Here is a 14,626-nt window from a genome sequence, read left to right as displayed (position 1 = left end):
TAGACAATAAATTATATACTTGAGTAAATATTGGGATTTTTCTTCGTTATAACTGGAGCAACCACACACCACAATGAGTCAGCTCCCAAGACCAATGTCTACTAAACAGCATTAGTAGGACCAGAATAAAGTGTCATATATTTAAGCCATCTGCCCAAAGCAACAAACTAGCTACCTCAATGATGAACTGAGTCTTCCAAAGAGGATCAGGAGATGTTGATGCATCCCATGACCAAATTATGAAGTTGATGCAGAGAAGTGCTTAATAGCCAGACAGCTCTTGTTTCTAGTACCTACTTGGCTAATTACTAACTGAGTACCATCAGCAGGTTCCTTAACTGCTTTGTTATTCCTCATGCTCATCTGTAAAATGAGGATAATAATAAAACTTATCTCAGAAAGTCAATAAGAGGATTAAATTAGTTGATTTACACAAGATGCTTAGAATGATGCTGGGCATATAATCATTCAATACATGTTAGATATTGTCTCCCTTTTATGGTATTAGAGGTAAGGATGGACTATAACCACCCTTGTCTGACTCATGTCCCTTTTAACAAGGGGTAAATTTATCGGTCCTTCACCATTAAGTTGACAAGCAAAGTCAAAGGAGACCATTAGATTCTAATATGAGGGCAAAGCAGGGCAGATATAACCTTGCATTTGAGTTCAGTAATAATGTCTAGGAATCCAAGTAAGTATGTTTCTTACAAAATAGCAAAATTGGAATTTATTTATGACGTTGATAGACATAATCTAATAATTTCTAACTAAATATATTAAACAGGTGTTGAACTAAGGGATATACAGAGATGCCTCGGGTTTAATCTGGATTTATCTCTGAATGCTGGAATTGAAATCGCAGGAAATATTAATTCAGACAATTGCTTAAAGAGGAGTGGTGATAAATTTCGTAAGTATGGCCTAACTTACTAGGGTGAAAAGAAGGAGGAAAGGTCAATGAGCACTGCCCTGTCACTATGAGCCTTCTTTGTTGTCTCCCCTCTTTATAAAAAACAACAACAACAAACTGAAAGTGCTTAAAAACTATTTTATCTTTTTTTTTTTCTTTTCTTTTTTTGCCAAGCCACACCAGCTTGTGAGATCTTAGTTCACTGGCCAGGGACTGATCCCAGGCCCTCGGTGGTAAAAGCACAGAGTCCTAACCACTGGACTGCCAGGGAATTCCCAAAAGCTATTTTACCTTCACAGTGGTTCCCAAACCATTATAAACACAAGTAACCTGGGGACATGTATTCAATGGTATCATCATTGTGCAGGTCATGAACTGCACAGCTCTGGGGAATACAGCCATTCACACTGTGGTCATTGTAGATTTATATTTTTATCATGGCAATGGTAGAAGCCCGATGGTAGAGAAATATCTTGAGGAAAGTTCTCTTTTTTCCCCCTAATTTTAACAAAGCTTCCAAATGGCCTAGTGGCAGTGCTGTCTGTGTCCATCAAGAAAGGAGAAGGCCAAAGCCATCTCCCTAACTCAATCTTCCACCTGACTCAAAATCCCTAATTCACCTTCACCCAATTGGTCAAAAGGTACAAGCTTCCAGTTATAAGATAAATAAGTACTGGGGATGTAATGTACAACCTGATGACTATAGTTAACACTGCTGTGTGATGTATTTGAAAGCTGCTAAGAGAATAGATCCTAAATGTTCTCATCACAAGGAAAAAATAATTTTTGTAACTATATGAGGTAATATATGTTAACTAAACTTATTGTGATAATCATTTTGCAATATATATGTATGTCAAGTCATCATGCTGTACACCTTAAACTTATACAGTATTGTACGTGATTATATCTCAATAAAACTGGGTGAAAAAAAGAAAATACCTAATCCATCCTTAACAATAAATCAGTGCATAACATTTTTAAAAATATAATTTTTTGATATAAATATTACTTCTGTTGCTAATCATTAGCAGATTTATAAGCATGAGGTAGTGCTGGAGTTCTCAATTTTTACTCTAATCAGAAATACTTGAGAGCATTCTCAGAAATACAAATGCTTGAGACTCACTTAAAGAGTGATTTAAAGAGTCGGCTGACACAGAGCACAGGGAGATCAGCTCAGCGCTTTGTGTCTACCTAGAGGGGTGGGATAGGGAGGTGGGAAGGAGACGCAAGAGGGAGGAGATATGGGGACATATGTATATGTATAGCTGATTCACTTTGTTATAAAGCAGAAATTAACACACCATTGTAAAGCAATTATACTCCAATAAAGATGTAGAAAAAAAAAAAAAGGGTCAGCTGATAGTGGAGAAGTAGAAGAGAGGAAAACCTAATATTTTTAAAAGCATACCAGCCACTAACATGTGGCCATGCTTGGAAACTACTGATGAAGTGAAAAGAAAACTGACCTTGCCATCAAATGTCGTAATTTCAAAATTTGGCCATTAAGCTTACTGTGTGACCTTGGGCTAGTCACTCCATCTCTCTGAGGCTCAGTCTTCTCATCTATAGAAATAAGGAAGGATGAACAAAAATCACCTTGAAATTACTTTTTAGTTCAAAAAATTCACAACTCTAAATGATTCACCAAAACTTTTTTAAAGCAGTTTAGTCTGGGAGAGACTGAGGGAGAAATAATGTAAAAATAGGGGTGGAAAGAAATTATGTTTTTTACTTTATTCTTTTTTATACTCTGAAGTTTTTTATAATATTAAAACAGTTTAAAGCAAACTTATACAAAATATAATTATGAAGCTAAGTCTGCAACAACAAATGTATCCATTCAAGAGTCGTGTTCCCATGTGTGCATGTGCTTAGGTGATGAACTTTAAATTATTAGTGTATCTCAAGCGTCATACCATTTATATTTTCTTTAAAAAGATGATTGGAATCTATAATTGACTACTAATAAAAATGACCCTTGGATATCTGGGGTGAAAAAAATTACATAAGTAATATTTATAAATAAAATTCAATAAATGTACTAGACTATACCTTATGAAAGGGGTTCAATAAATGTCTATCAGATATCACAGAACTATACATGCTTCACTTATATCTTCTTTCTCTTCTCAGAAAACATCACGAGTGAAAGCCTCATCGATGATGTTATTTCATTCATAAGAGGAGGAACAAGAAAATATGCAACTGAACTGAAAGAGAAGCTTCTCAGAAGAGCCAGGATGATTAATGTGACTGACTTTGTAAATTGGGCCTCTTCCTTAAACGATGCTCCAGTGCTCATAAATCAAAAAGTAAGAAATATTTATTTTCAAATAGAAGATTTTGTCATTTTCTTCCTAAATGTAATTGCTGGTTCAGATGAACAGTTAACTTCATCTGAAGGAGACGTGAGCATTCAAATGCACTCCCGTCCCATCCCTGAAAGAAGCATGGTGTAGAAGAAAGGCACAGAGGGGGCATCAGACCAACCGGGCTGAGTCTGAGTCTCTGCTCCTCACTAGATGTGTAATATTTTCTGACTTCTGCAACACTGAATTCTCCAGGGCTCCACGTTTATTTGAGGATTTAATGTGATTCCTTGTATAGAGACTATAGCTCAGATTGGTACAAAATAGTTGCACAGAAATTGTTGGTTCCCTTCCTTCTGCCCCAGTTGTCCCTTGCCTTCAGGTGACATCATACCACCACTTCCAACACAGGAGAATTGTATTTTTCAAGGGCCTTTATGAAAGGGAAGTTCATAAGTTCTCAGAAAATAAGACCAAGAGTGAACAGTTCTCATGGTCAGGAAATCCTTTCCTTTTTGTGTCTTGATTATAATAGTCTTCCGTTTATAAACCTTTTGGGACTTTACAGTCTTGGTGCTTATTCCTAAGGGGAAAAAGCTACATTATAATTATAAAGATATAAATGCCAATGTTACTTAGCCTCACCATTCTCTCCCCAAACTAACTATAAAGGCTATGTGTTTTCCTTTATTGCTGTTTTGTTCCTGAAATTATTAGAAAGTATTTTTCCTACTTTCTTCTATAGCTTTCAATTTTCCCTGTATGTTTCACAATTTTCTTCCCTTGGGTCAAATTTATCTTTGATTGCCCCCTACTTCCTTTTGATTAACTTGAGTTATAAACATGTTGACTTTTTTTTTTTTTTTTGGTCGCACTACACAGCATGCGGGATCTTAGTACCCTGACCAGGGATCAAACCCATGCCCCTGGCAATGCGAGTGTGGAGTCTTAACCACTGGACTGCCAGGGAAGTCCAACATGTTGACATTTTTGATAGGACTAGTTATTAGAGAATTGTGTTCCTTCATTCTTCATTATTGTCTTTAAAGAGTGAGTGAAACCACCAAAACTACTTCATTTATGTGAGAGAGAAACTCAGGAAAATTGTAATGTACTCTCCCTTTAGGTTGTGGAAATCTACCCAGTTGTAAATATGCGAGCACATCTGTGAGAGTCTTCACATATTTTGTCCCAAAACTAGGACAAAGAGAGGAAAATAGTTGTCCAAATTAGCATGCCCATATATAAAATTAAAATCAGAAGAGACCCCTTTTATTTTGTCATATTTAAATAATATTTAAATTCATTATCTTGAACTCAGTGAAATAAATCTGTTTCAAAAGATCTTAAATAAAAAAAGAATTGATTCAGGACTCCCTGGCGGTCCAGTTGGTTAAGACTCCACACTTTCACTGCCAAGGGCCTGGGTTCAATCTCTGGTCAGGGAACTAAGATCCCACAAGCTGCATGGCCAAAACAAACAAACAAGAAAAAAATTGATTTAGGTGGATGTTTACATTCAGATGGACACCTAAAGTGTCTTGTCTTCTCATTTCTACAAAGGGAGTTCAACTGTCCTTGTACGGATCCAAGACTGTTCTCTGAGGAGGTCTTAATAAGAGTCCATCATATTCTAGAGCTGACTTTTAAAATCTCAAGTCAATAAAGTATCTGCTGAAGATTTACTACTGGATTTACTAGAACTATTGAAAAACCTTCATCAACTCTGTTGGCACAGTCCTACTGGCTGGATGCAAAATATAGTTTTATCCTATTTTTAAGGTCAACTATTGACCCCCAGATTTTTAGATTGGTGGGCATTCCATCTAAAATATCTCTATGTTTCTTTCTTCATGAATTGAAAGCCTGGACTTTTCATATCAATATTCTGCCTAAGCAGAAGGTAACCATAGATAGTCCACCATGAAACACTTTTTAAATTTATCTTCTTGGAGAAGTTCAAAAAATAGTAAAATATTATGTTTTTTTTGTTTGTTTGTTTTTCGGTACGCGGGCCTCTCACTGTTGTGGCCTCTCCCGTTGCAAAGCACAGGCTCGGGACACGCAGGCTCAGCGGCCATGGCTCACAGGCCCAGCCGCTCCACGGCATGTGGAATCTTCCCGGACCGGGGCATGAACCCGTGTCCCCTGCATCGGCAGGCGGACTCTCAACCACTGCGCCACCAGGGAATCCCCTCACTCTCTCTTTTATGTTTCCTATTGTCTTTCTGTATTTCCTGACTTTGTATCTCTTCATGCTTCATTGTCAATATCTTCTTCTAACCTATATTTCAATTCATTAACTTTACTTCAGTTGTGTCACATCTACTATTTAAACAGTCCATTAATTTGTATATTATAATAACAAATTCCAATTCTCTTTGTTTATTTTTTTTAAAATCTTCTATTTTTAAAAATAATTTTCAGTTCTCTGCTAAAATTTTTAATCTTGTCTCTTATGCTTATGTAAACATAGCTGTTTTAAAGTCTACATCTGATAACTCAAATCTTGGCATTCCCAAGCTCTGTTTCTCATTTCTATTATTTCTACTGATTCTCATTCACGTTGGCTCATTTCCTTGTGTACCTAGTTACTTTTATTGTGGGCTGGATATTATACTTTAAAAATTGCTATCAGAGTAGCTTGAGGCCTGAGATGCTTTTATTGTCTTCAAAAGAAATACATATTTGTATCTGAAAAGCCTCTGGGGTCCTAATGACTCAGGATTATTTTAAAACCAGCTGCAGTCTTTGCCAGGACCACCTCAATTCCAATTCCCTTTTACTTCTAGGGCTGCAGTCCTTTGGGGCCCAACCCAAAGCACAGCTTTTTTACCTTTGCTGTCCTGAATTCCAACCTTTTTTCCCCAGCCCAGTAATGTGCTGCTCTACCTCTTAGTTCCTCGACTGCCTCTTCCTGATTTAGGAAATGTGTCAAGGGGACTGGTGACCCAGAAGTACTGGGCTCACCTCACTGAACTTCTACCTCCTCCCAGATCTTAGCCTAGTAATGTTTTGTTACCTTGTTAGTTCTCCAGGGTTTTCAAGCAAATTTTTTAATTTTACTTTTATCTTGTTCAGCTTTTCTCATCGTCCTCAGAAAAAGGATTAGTTGACTTTATTTAATCCATCATTACTCTTTGGCAGGAATTTGTGGTGTGTGTGTGTGTGTGTGTGTGTATATATATATATAAAACTATTTTTTTAATAAATTTATTTATTTATGGCTACATTGGGTCTTCGTTGTGGTGCGTGGACTTATTGTGGTGGCTTCTCTTGCTGTGGAGCACGGGCTCTAGGCACACAGGCTTCAGTAGTTGTGGCATGCGGGCTCAGTAGTTGTGCCTCGCAGGCTCCAGAGTGCAGGCTCAGTAGTTGTGGTGCACAGGCTTAGTTGCTCAGCAGCATGTGAGATCTTCCCGGATCAGGGCTCGAACCCGTGTCCCCTGCATTGGCAGGTGGATTCTTAACCACTGCGCCACCAGGGAAGTTCTGTGGTATATTTTTTAATCTTGTCTTTCGATTCCAATTGCGTCTAAATTTTGTGGTCTCTTATTTCAAAGTACTGTGCCACCAAAGGGTCTCAATTTCTTACAGTTTATCTACTCAAACACCTTTACAGTCACACAATTGAATTTGCTTACATTAAATAGGCATATGATACAAGTTTTCTATACATGTTTTATATATGTACATAAAACATAGCCCTGTATATTCTATATGTGTTTTATATGTAACATAACTAAGCATTTTTTGAATTCTGCCCTATATTACTAGAGTAATCTTTCCATCTTAACACCCTCAAATCTCAACTTCATAGTCATTTTCTCAGGAAAGCCTTTCCAAACTTCCCTGATTCAATGGTAGCAACTATGTATCTTACTCCAGGAATTTAAGTGTACAAAATAAATCATTTTACTTCATTTATTTTAGTATAATTAAATTTGACATTGAGATCCCATCCTTCCATGCTGCTGGAAAATTCGTCCTTCATTCATTTGTTGGATGGGGTTCAGGGTAGCTCTTGCTTGTCCTGATGCTTCTGTCTGGGAAATGAAGATACGATATATGTAAGTATTTAGCCCATGGTGGTCATCCTGATAACCTCATTGTTCAAGTTTACAAGTTCACTTGAAGTCAGGTGGTTGCAAACTTTCCATGCCAAGATTGAGCATTGGAGTCATTGACAAAGCTGTAGCCTGTTCCTTGATAGCCACCTTCCCTAGGGGCACTCCAAAGATTTTGCCACTTCCCAAAATAGCTGCTAGAGATCTAGCTATGGTTTCCTGCTACTTGAGGTACATGCTAACTCTACCCCCTTCCTGGACTGAAGGAATGCCCCCACCTTGGTGGCATTCTTCCCACACTCCTTCTCCCAACAAAAATTTATCAATGAGTTCAGGCTTTTAAAGAAAAAAAATCAGTAAAGAGTTTGCCTTTAGGGGCATTCTGGACTTGGCATCACACACAAACCTCTTTGACAAGAGATTGCAAGCACTTGCCTACCTTCTGGAAAAGGGGAGGCAGAAAAAAGGCAGCAAAAAGCATTCACAATATGTCAGTAAATTAGCCTGCTAAAACTTTAAATCCCTGACTGTTCATTGTTAAAATACATATACCCGTCCTTTATAGCACCTAGTCACAGTTTCCATTTTAAATTTGTCTGTATGATTATTTTAATATCAGTGTCCTTACCTCCATAATGGGATCTCCATGATTACAGAGATCATGACTAGTTTTGATCACTGGCAGTCTTAAAAGCTAACATCATATCTGGCAATAATAATCATTCAATAAGCCCTTGTTGAATTAATGAAGCAATGAATAAATAATTTAGTGAAAAATATTGCACAAGCTCTGTCTATAGAAAAAGACCTAAAATTAAATGTTTTGCTCTCCTGCAGCTGTCTCCAATATATGATCTGATTCCAGTGAAAATAAAAGATGCACACCTAAAGAAACAAAATTTGGAAAGAGCCATTGAAGACTACATCAATGAATTCAGTGTAAGAAAATGCCAACCGTGCCAAAATGGAGGGAATGTGATTCTGCTGGATGGACAATGTTTGTGTTCCTGCCCATACACGTTCAAGGGAGTTGCCTGTGAAATCAGAAAATAGAAAATCTATGAAGGTGAGAACAACTCCTTTGATATTATTATGGACAAAAATATACATTTGGGGGTTATTTAATTTGAAAACTAGCTATTGAATTAATTTGCGCTAAACTTCTAGATTATCCATATAAACAGAGGATAAAGATTGAATGAATAGTGGAAATGGACAAATCAGCCTTTATGTGTCATTTAGCACACAGTTTAAAAATCTACTTCTACATCTAAACAGAACTATAAACAAATAATAAATTGTAATGATTGTATTACTTTTTTTTTTTTACATCTTTATTGGAGTATAGTTGCTTTACAATGGAGTGTTAGTTTCTGCTTTATAACAGAGTCAATCATTTATACATATACATATGTTCCCATATCTCTTCCCACTGGCGTCTCCCTCCCTCCCACCCTCCCTATCCCACCCCTCCAGGCGGTCACAAAGCACCGAGCCGATAACCCTGTGCTATGCAGCCGCTTCCCACTAGCTATCTATTTTACATTTAGTAGTGTATATATGTCCATGCCTCTCTCTCGCTTTGTCACAGTTTACCCTTCCCCCTCCCCATAGCCTCAAGTCCATTCTCTAGTAAGTCTGTGTCTTTATTCCTGTTTCACCCCTAGGTTTTTCATGACATTTTTTTTCTTAAATTCCATATATATGTGTTAGCATACGGTATTTGTCTCTTTCTGACTTACTTCACTCTGTATGACAGACTCTAGGTCTATCCACCTCATTACAAATAGCTCAATTTCGTTTCTTTTTATGGCTGAGTAATATTCCATTGTATATATGTGCCACATCTTCTTTATCCATTCATCCGATGATGGACATTTAGGTTGTTTCCATCTCTGGGCTGTTGTAAATAGAGCTGCAATGAACATTTTGGTACATGACTGTTTTTGAATGGTTTTCTCAGGGTATATGCCCAGTAGTGGGATTGCTGGGTCATATGGTAGTTCTATTTGTAGTTTTTTAAGGAACCTCCATACTGTTCTCCACAGTGGCTGTATCAATTTACATTCCCACCAACAGTGTAAGAGGGTTCCCTTTTCTCCACACCCTCTCCAGCATTTATTGTTTATTGTACAACAAAATGTCTGAAACAATTATGTAGTTTCCTCAAATAAAGATTCACAGTCTCAAGTTTATCATTCAAACATACTTTCAACTACTGCTACAAAAATTTTTTTACAAAATTTTTAATATTACAAGAATGTCTTTTGCCCTTCTTAGCAAACACAGAAACTCAACAACATGGTGACAATATACATGTTTAGATTTCTCTGAAATTTTAGGATAATTGATTTCTCCTATATACTATCTCTGTCTCTCATGTATCTAAAATGTCAACCCACTGTTCTGTATTCCAAAAAGCATTAGTAGTCTCCAAAAATCCGTACTCAAGACCACTGTTTTTTACCTATTTCTCTCTATGTGGACTATTCTGCAGCTTTCTGTGATTTCTTCAGCTCTGTCTTCTAATTATTCAGTTCTTTTTTTCAGCTATGTATATATAGGCTATACCCTTTAACCAATCTATAGAGGATTTTTAAAAATTATTTTAATTATAAAATTATTTTAATTAAATTATAAATAAATTTAATTTCTGTATGTTTTGTTTTGTTTTAAGTCTATTTTTTTCTTTCCTGGCCTACTGGATTTTTCCTGTTTTTATTTCTTTGAACATGTTAAATATGTTTATATAGAAGTCTCTCTCAGATTGATCCAGAATATATAGTTTCTGCATGTACTCATTCTCATGGCATTTTTTTCTTCCTTGAGTACTGAAGAATTTTTCATCACAGGCCTAGTCTTCAGTGGAATTTGTTTCCTGTGGGAACCTTGTCTACTCTGGGTAGTGAAGCTATTCCTAGGGTTGTTTGCTTCTGGGGAAGCCCCATTGTTTTCATCCCTTTGCACCAGTTTTTCATGTAAATGTCTTGGTTTGAGTTCTACATTTTGGATTTATGGATAATGAAAATCAAGGTGCCTCCTCCTATATGTATATCACTTTTTTGAAAACACTGGTATCTTCTGGTTGACTTTTCATGCCTGACCAATGATGGTCCACGAGTTCCTTGCTGAGACACTAGACCACAGTGAAACCTTTCTTGCTGAGTCTTTCTGTTGAGGGAGCTCTTCCAGGTATCCAGCTTTCTGCAGAATGTTCAGTTCCAGCTTTCCGCACAAACTGGGCCAACCCCCTTCATGAGGTTGAAAACCTTAAGACGTCATTTTTCTTTTTGCATACTGTTTACCTAGGGTGAAAGGCTCTGCAACTTTCTCCTCCGTCAACCAATCCAACCTCCCTCTCCTTATGTGTTTCTACTTCTTCGAGACTAGTTGTTCTCAATCAAGTTGCTCATTGTATTTACCTGGTTAACTTTTATAAAAAAGGGCAAAAAGAGGAGCATAACAAAACAGATATCCAGCCCAAGTCAATTAAACCAGAACCTTTGTGGTGGACATTGCTAGGCCATGGTTCTCTTTTTCTTCCTTTCTCTCTTTCTTTCTCTCTCTTTCTTTCTTTCTTTCTTTCTTTCTTTCTTTCTTTCTTTCTTTCTTTCTTTCTTTCTTTCTTTCTTTCTTTCTTTCTTTCTTTCTTTCTTTCTTTCTTCCTTTCTTCTTTTAAATCCTCTGGTTATTCTAATCTATAGCCAGGGTTAAAAACCTCTATTCTGGACCCAGGTCAATTAACACCTCCGATGAAATCTCCTCCAGCATCTTCAGGCATCAGTTCTCTGTCTATGCTCCCTGAGTGCTTTCCCCCTTGTTCTTTCAGCACTAATCACACTTACTCACTCGATACAAGATGAACATCACCTCTAGTTTGGAAATGTGTCTTATATCTTAAATCTCACTCTTCTCCCAGCACCTAGACAGTATCTCACACATTATGGTACAACAAGATAAAAGGATGAATAAATGGGTGGGTGGATTGACCCGAAGTTGAAGTTCTATTAATCGTTAAGATTTGATAATCTTTTGGTTTTTTCCTAGTATTGCCAGCCAAAAAAAAAAAAAAAAAAGAGCTGCTGTTTGTTTCCCTAGGATCATATGGAAAGAAAAACATCAGGACCTTCCAGAGATAGTTCTTGCTGCCAAATGAAAAGCAACGTGCTTCATGAAAATCCTGCCAGCCTCTGAAGTCTCCTCTCTCTTAGAACCACAATGCTTCTTTTCCTCCTTAAACTCCTATGATATTTCCATTTTTTATTCCCTAATGAGGAGAGTCAGCAGTGAAATATGCCAGGACTGCTTTCTCCTACAGCCAATGCCAATCCCTTGCTAGCAAAACAAAATTGAATTAAAAAGAGAGAGTTGGTTAAAAAGAAAGTAATTGTGAAGGTTCTTTGTATGATGAATATGTTCTGCCAGTTCCATTACCACAAGTCTGTATCATGCAGTTTTGCTCTTGTTTACGTCCTTGCATCTTGTTCTGTCATTCCTGGATACATGCATGCATTCATTCTGCAAATACTTGCCAAACACCTACCACAAGCACAGAACTCTGCTTGTTTAGGTCTTAGCTCTCCGATTTAACTCTATGTCTCCAAGGAGAAAAGTGTATTGTATTTGTAACCAAAAACCATTAGGTTAAATCATGTGAAATTGTCTCTATTTAGTCATATTTTACCAAACACAAAACAAACTCCCAAATCCAGTGATTTCATATGATCCAACTTAATACCTAGCCTTATGAGTTGTGTAAGGTTAAGTCTACCCACATAAGGAGCTAACTAAAGGAGCTGGCTATACAATTTTATTCATTAGATAGCATGGTACTTAAGACCTGAGAGCTTTGAAAAGGTCCGAGAACCCTAAAAGAAGAAGAAGGAGAAGGAAGGAGAAAAGAAGGGCTCAAAGTACAAGGGGAAAAAAGCAAAATCAAAATTAATAAATATTTAATTATATGTCAACAACATTATCATGTCAATTCGCTCATTGTTTTTTTATTAATAAAATTTTCACACCTTTATAAATAAATTTAAGTTAGTTTTCCTCACTTCATAGAAATTCTCAAGAATGTACATGATTGCTGAGAAATCACAATACAAATAATTTCAAAAGCAAAATTTAAAAACTAATTTTCAAGGTTTTTTTTCCAGCAAAGGAAAATGTTGTTTGATATGAGATGTATTTTAATGTAAGGTAGGACACAGAGATAGTTCTCTAATAATAAAAGTGCCAGGCCCTTTAGGGTATAAAATAGCATTGGTGCTCAAGAAAATACCTATTTCCTGCCCCCCAGAAACCTAAGTGAATCAGAAAGAATTAGGATGTTAAATACATACAAATACTGAACTCTAGTGTGTTCTTAGACAATCCACTGTTGAGAGAGTTCCTGATGTAGAGCATCTGGATTAAGGTAGAGTTACCATAGTAACTACTGGGAATTCCTTGCATCCTTGTGAATTACAAATTGTCAAACAAGAAAATTGCTGAGCCTCGACCAGACTCCTGAGGGTCAGCTTAATGATTTATCAGAGTCCCTTTCCTGTAAATGGGGGAAAGATTGTAGGTTCACTGTTGACAGTGAGACTCCAACTTCCTCCAAAGGTGGCATATCTGGTAGAGCATTTCCAGCAGGGTGCAACACTGAGACACCAGAAACTGCCCGGCAAGAATCAGCATAGAGGAAGAATCACCAGAAACTGGCGGAGATGAGGACCTCCTGGAGGCTAAGGCTTACATGGCTCATCCGGGATTGAGGTTTCCTGAGAAGGGAAGTTCTAGCTTGGTCTGGCCAGACTGAGTGCCGTATTACCCACACATGCTCTCTGACAGGGCACACCACAAATTCAAAGAGCAAGGGATGTGTGAGGGAAACAGTCCTCTAATGCTCAGGCCGTACATTCAGATCATTATACTGAGCTCCAGCCATTATCAAAGGACCTGGGAAAGCTGGATGGGCATTCGTGTTTCCTCGGCCTTAATAAGAAAAAAACCTTCAGAGAATTGCTACATTTTTACGCTTTTCCCTTTTTATACGTAAAACTCAGGTTGCTTATTCATTCTACTGATGACATTGGTAGACATATGCCTGCTCACTGCCAACACACACCAGCTTTACACCATGGTCTCCCCAAGACCCTTTGAGTGTGTATTTGATTGTAAACACCGCAGAACACTGCATCCAAAAACCTCACAAGAGAAGCTCCTGAGTTAGTGTCCCAATATTTATGAAAATCAACCCAAAATGGTGAATAAAGACTAGGCTCAGCTTACATTTATTTTCAAAGAAAATAAAACTTCTCTCTCTCTCTCCCTCTCTTCCACACATTCACACACACAGACACACACACACACACACATAAATGATTTGTAGGACAACCATCTATCTTTCTGCCCACCAACCCTCTCCCAGCCCCTCCACCATCACCTCATGTTCATTACTCCCTACTACACTAAGAAATGGTTCAAGAGAATGGAATGGTGTGGCTTTTTAACACTAGACAAATTATTAAACTCCTAAACTCCAAGATATGCCCGGGGTTAGTAATATATCCTTCATAGAATTGTTAGGTTGATTCATTGAGATAAAGCATATAAAAACCTTGGCGCCTAATAGCAATAAATTGTAGCTGTTGCTATGTTATCATGCAAGGCTACTGATATAAATCTTCTCAAGTTTCACTCTAATGTTTGTGACATTAGACAGCCAAGACGATTAAAACTGAAAATGGAGGATAACTGTATATGGCAGAGTGGCTTAGTACTCTCCTGTAAATAATTAGTGTGTTCAATGACTTTTTTTTTAAGAGGAGGTGTTTTCGGAGATTGGTTCAAGAGATCTGAGTAGAAGGACATGCTCTCACTTCCTCTTGTGAGAGCCCAGAGTCACAACTAACTGCTGAACAATCACCAACAGGAAGACACTGGAACTCACCAAAAAAGATACCCCACATCCAAAGACAAAGGAGAAACTGCAATGAGATGGTAAGAGGGGCATAATCACAATAAAATAAAATCCCATAACTGCTGGGTGGGTGACTCACAAACTGGAGAACAATTATGCCATAGAAGTCACCTGGAGTGAAGGTTCTGAGCCCTACATCAGGCTACCCAAGCTGCAGGTCTGGCAACGGGAGGAGGAATTCCCAGAGAAACAGACTTTGAAGGCTAGCGGGATTTGATTGCAGGATTTTGACAAGACTTGGGGAAACAGAGACTCCACTCTTGGAGGGTACCCACAAAGTAGTGCGCACATCAGGATTCAGGGAGAAGGAGCAGTGACCCCAGAGGAGAATGAACCAGATCTACCTGCTACTGTTGGAGGATCT

General features: G+C 37.7%; 1 protein-coding gene across 1 annotated transcript in view; it reads left to right on the top strand.

The window, feature by feature from the left end:
• C9 (complement C9) overlaps nucleotides 1–8,335 on the top strand; it is a 46,076-nt gene extending 37,741 nt beyond the window's left edge. Inside the window, 4 exon segments of the mRNA XM_030881948.2 lie at nucleotides 788–913; nucleotides 3,053–3,231; nucleotides 8,133–8,235; nucleotides 8,238–8,335. Coding sequence (XP_030737808.2) covers nucleotides 788–913; nucleotides 3,053–3,231; nucleotides 8,133–8,235; nucleotides 8,238–8,335 — 506 coding nt within the window.
• Nucleotides 8,336–14,626: the final 6,291 nt, after the last annotated feature.

Source organism: Globicephala melas, chromosome 3 (genome assembly GCF_963455315.2).
Source record: "Globicephala melas chromosome 3, mGloMel1.2, whole genome shotgun sequence".
In the NCBI taxonomy this organism is placed as follows: Eukaryota; Metazoa; Chordata; class Mammalia; order Artiodactyla; family Delphinidae; genus Globicephala; species Globicephala melas.
This window is presented reverse-complemented; position numbering and strand designations above follow the sequence as displayed.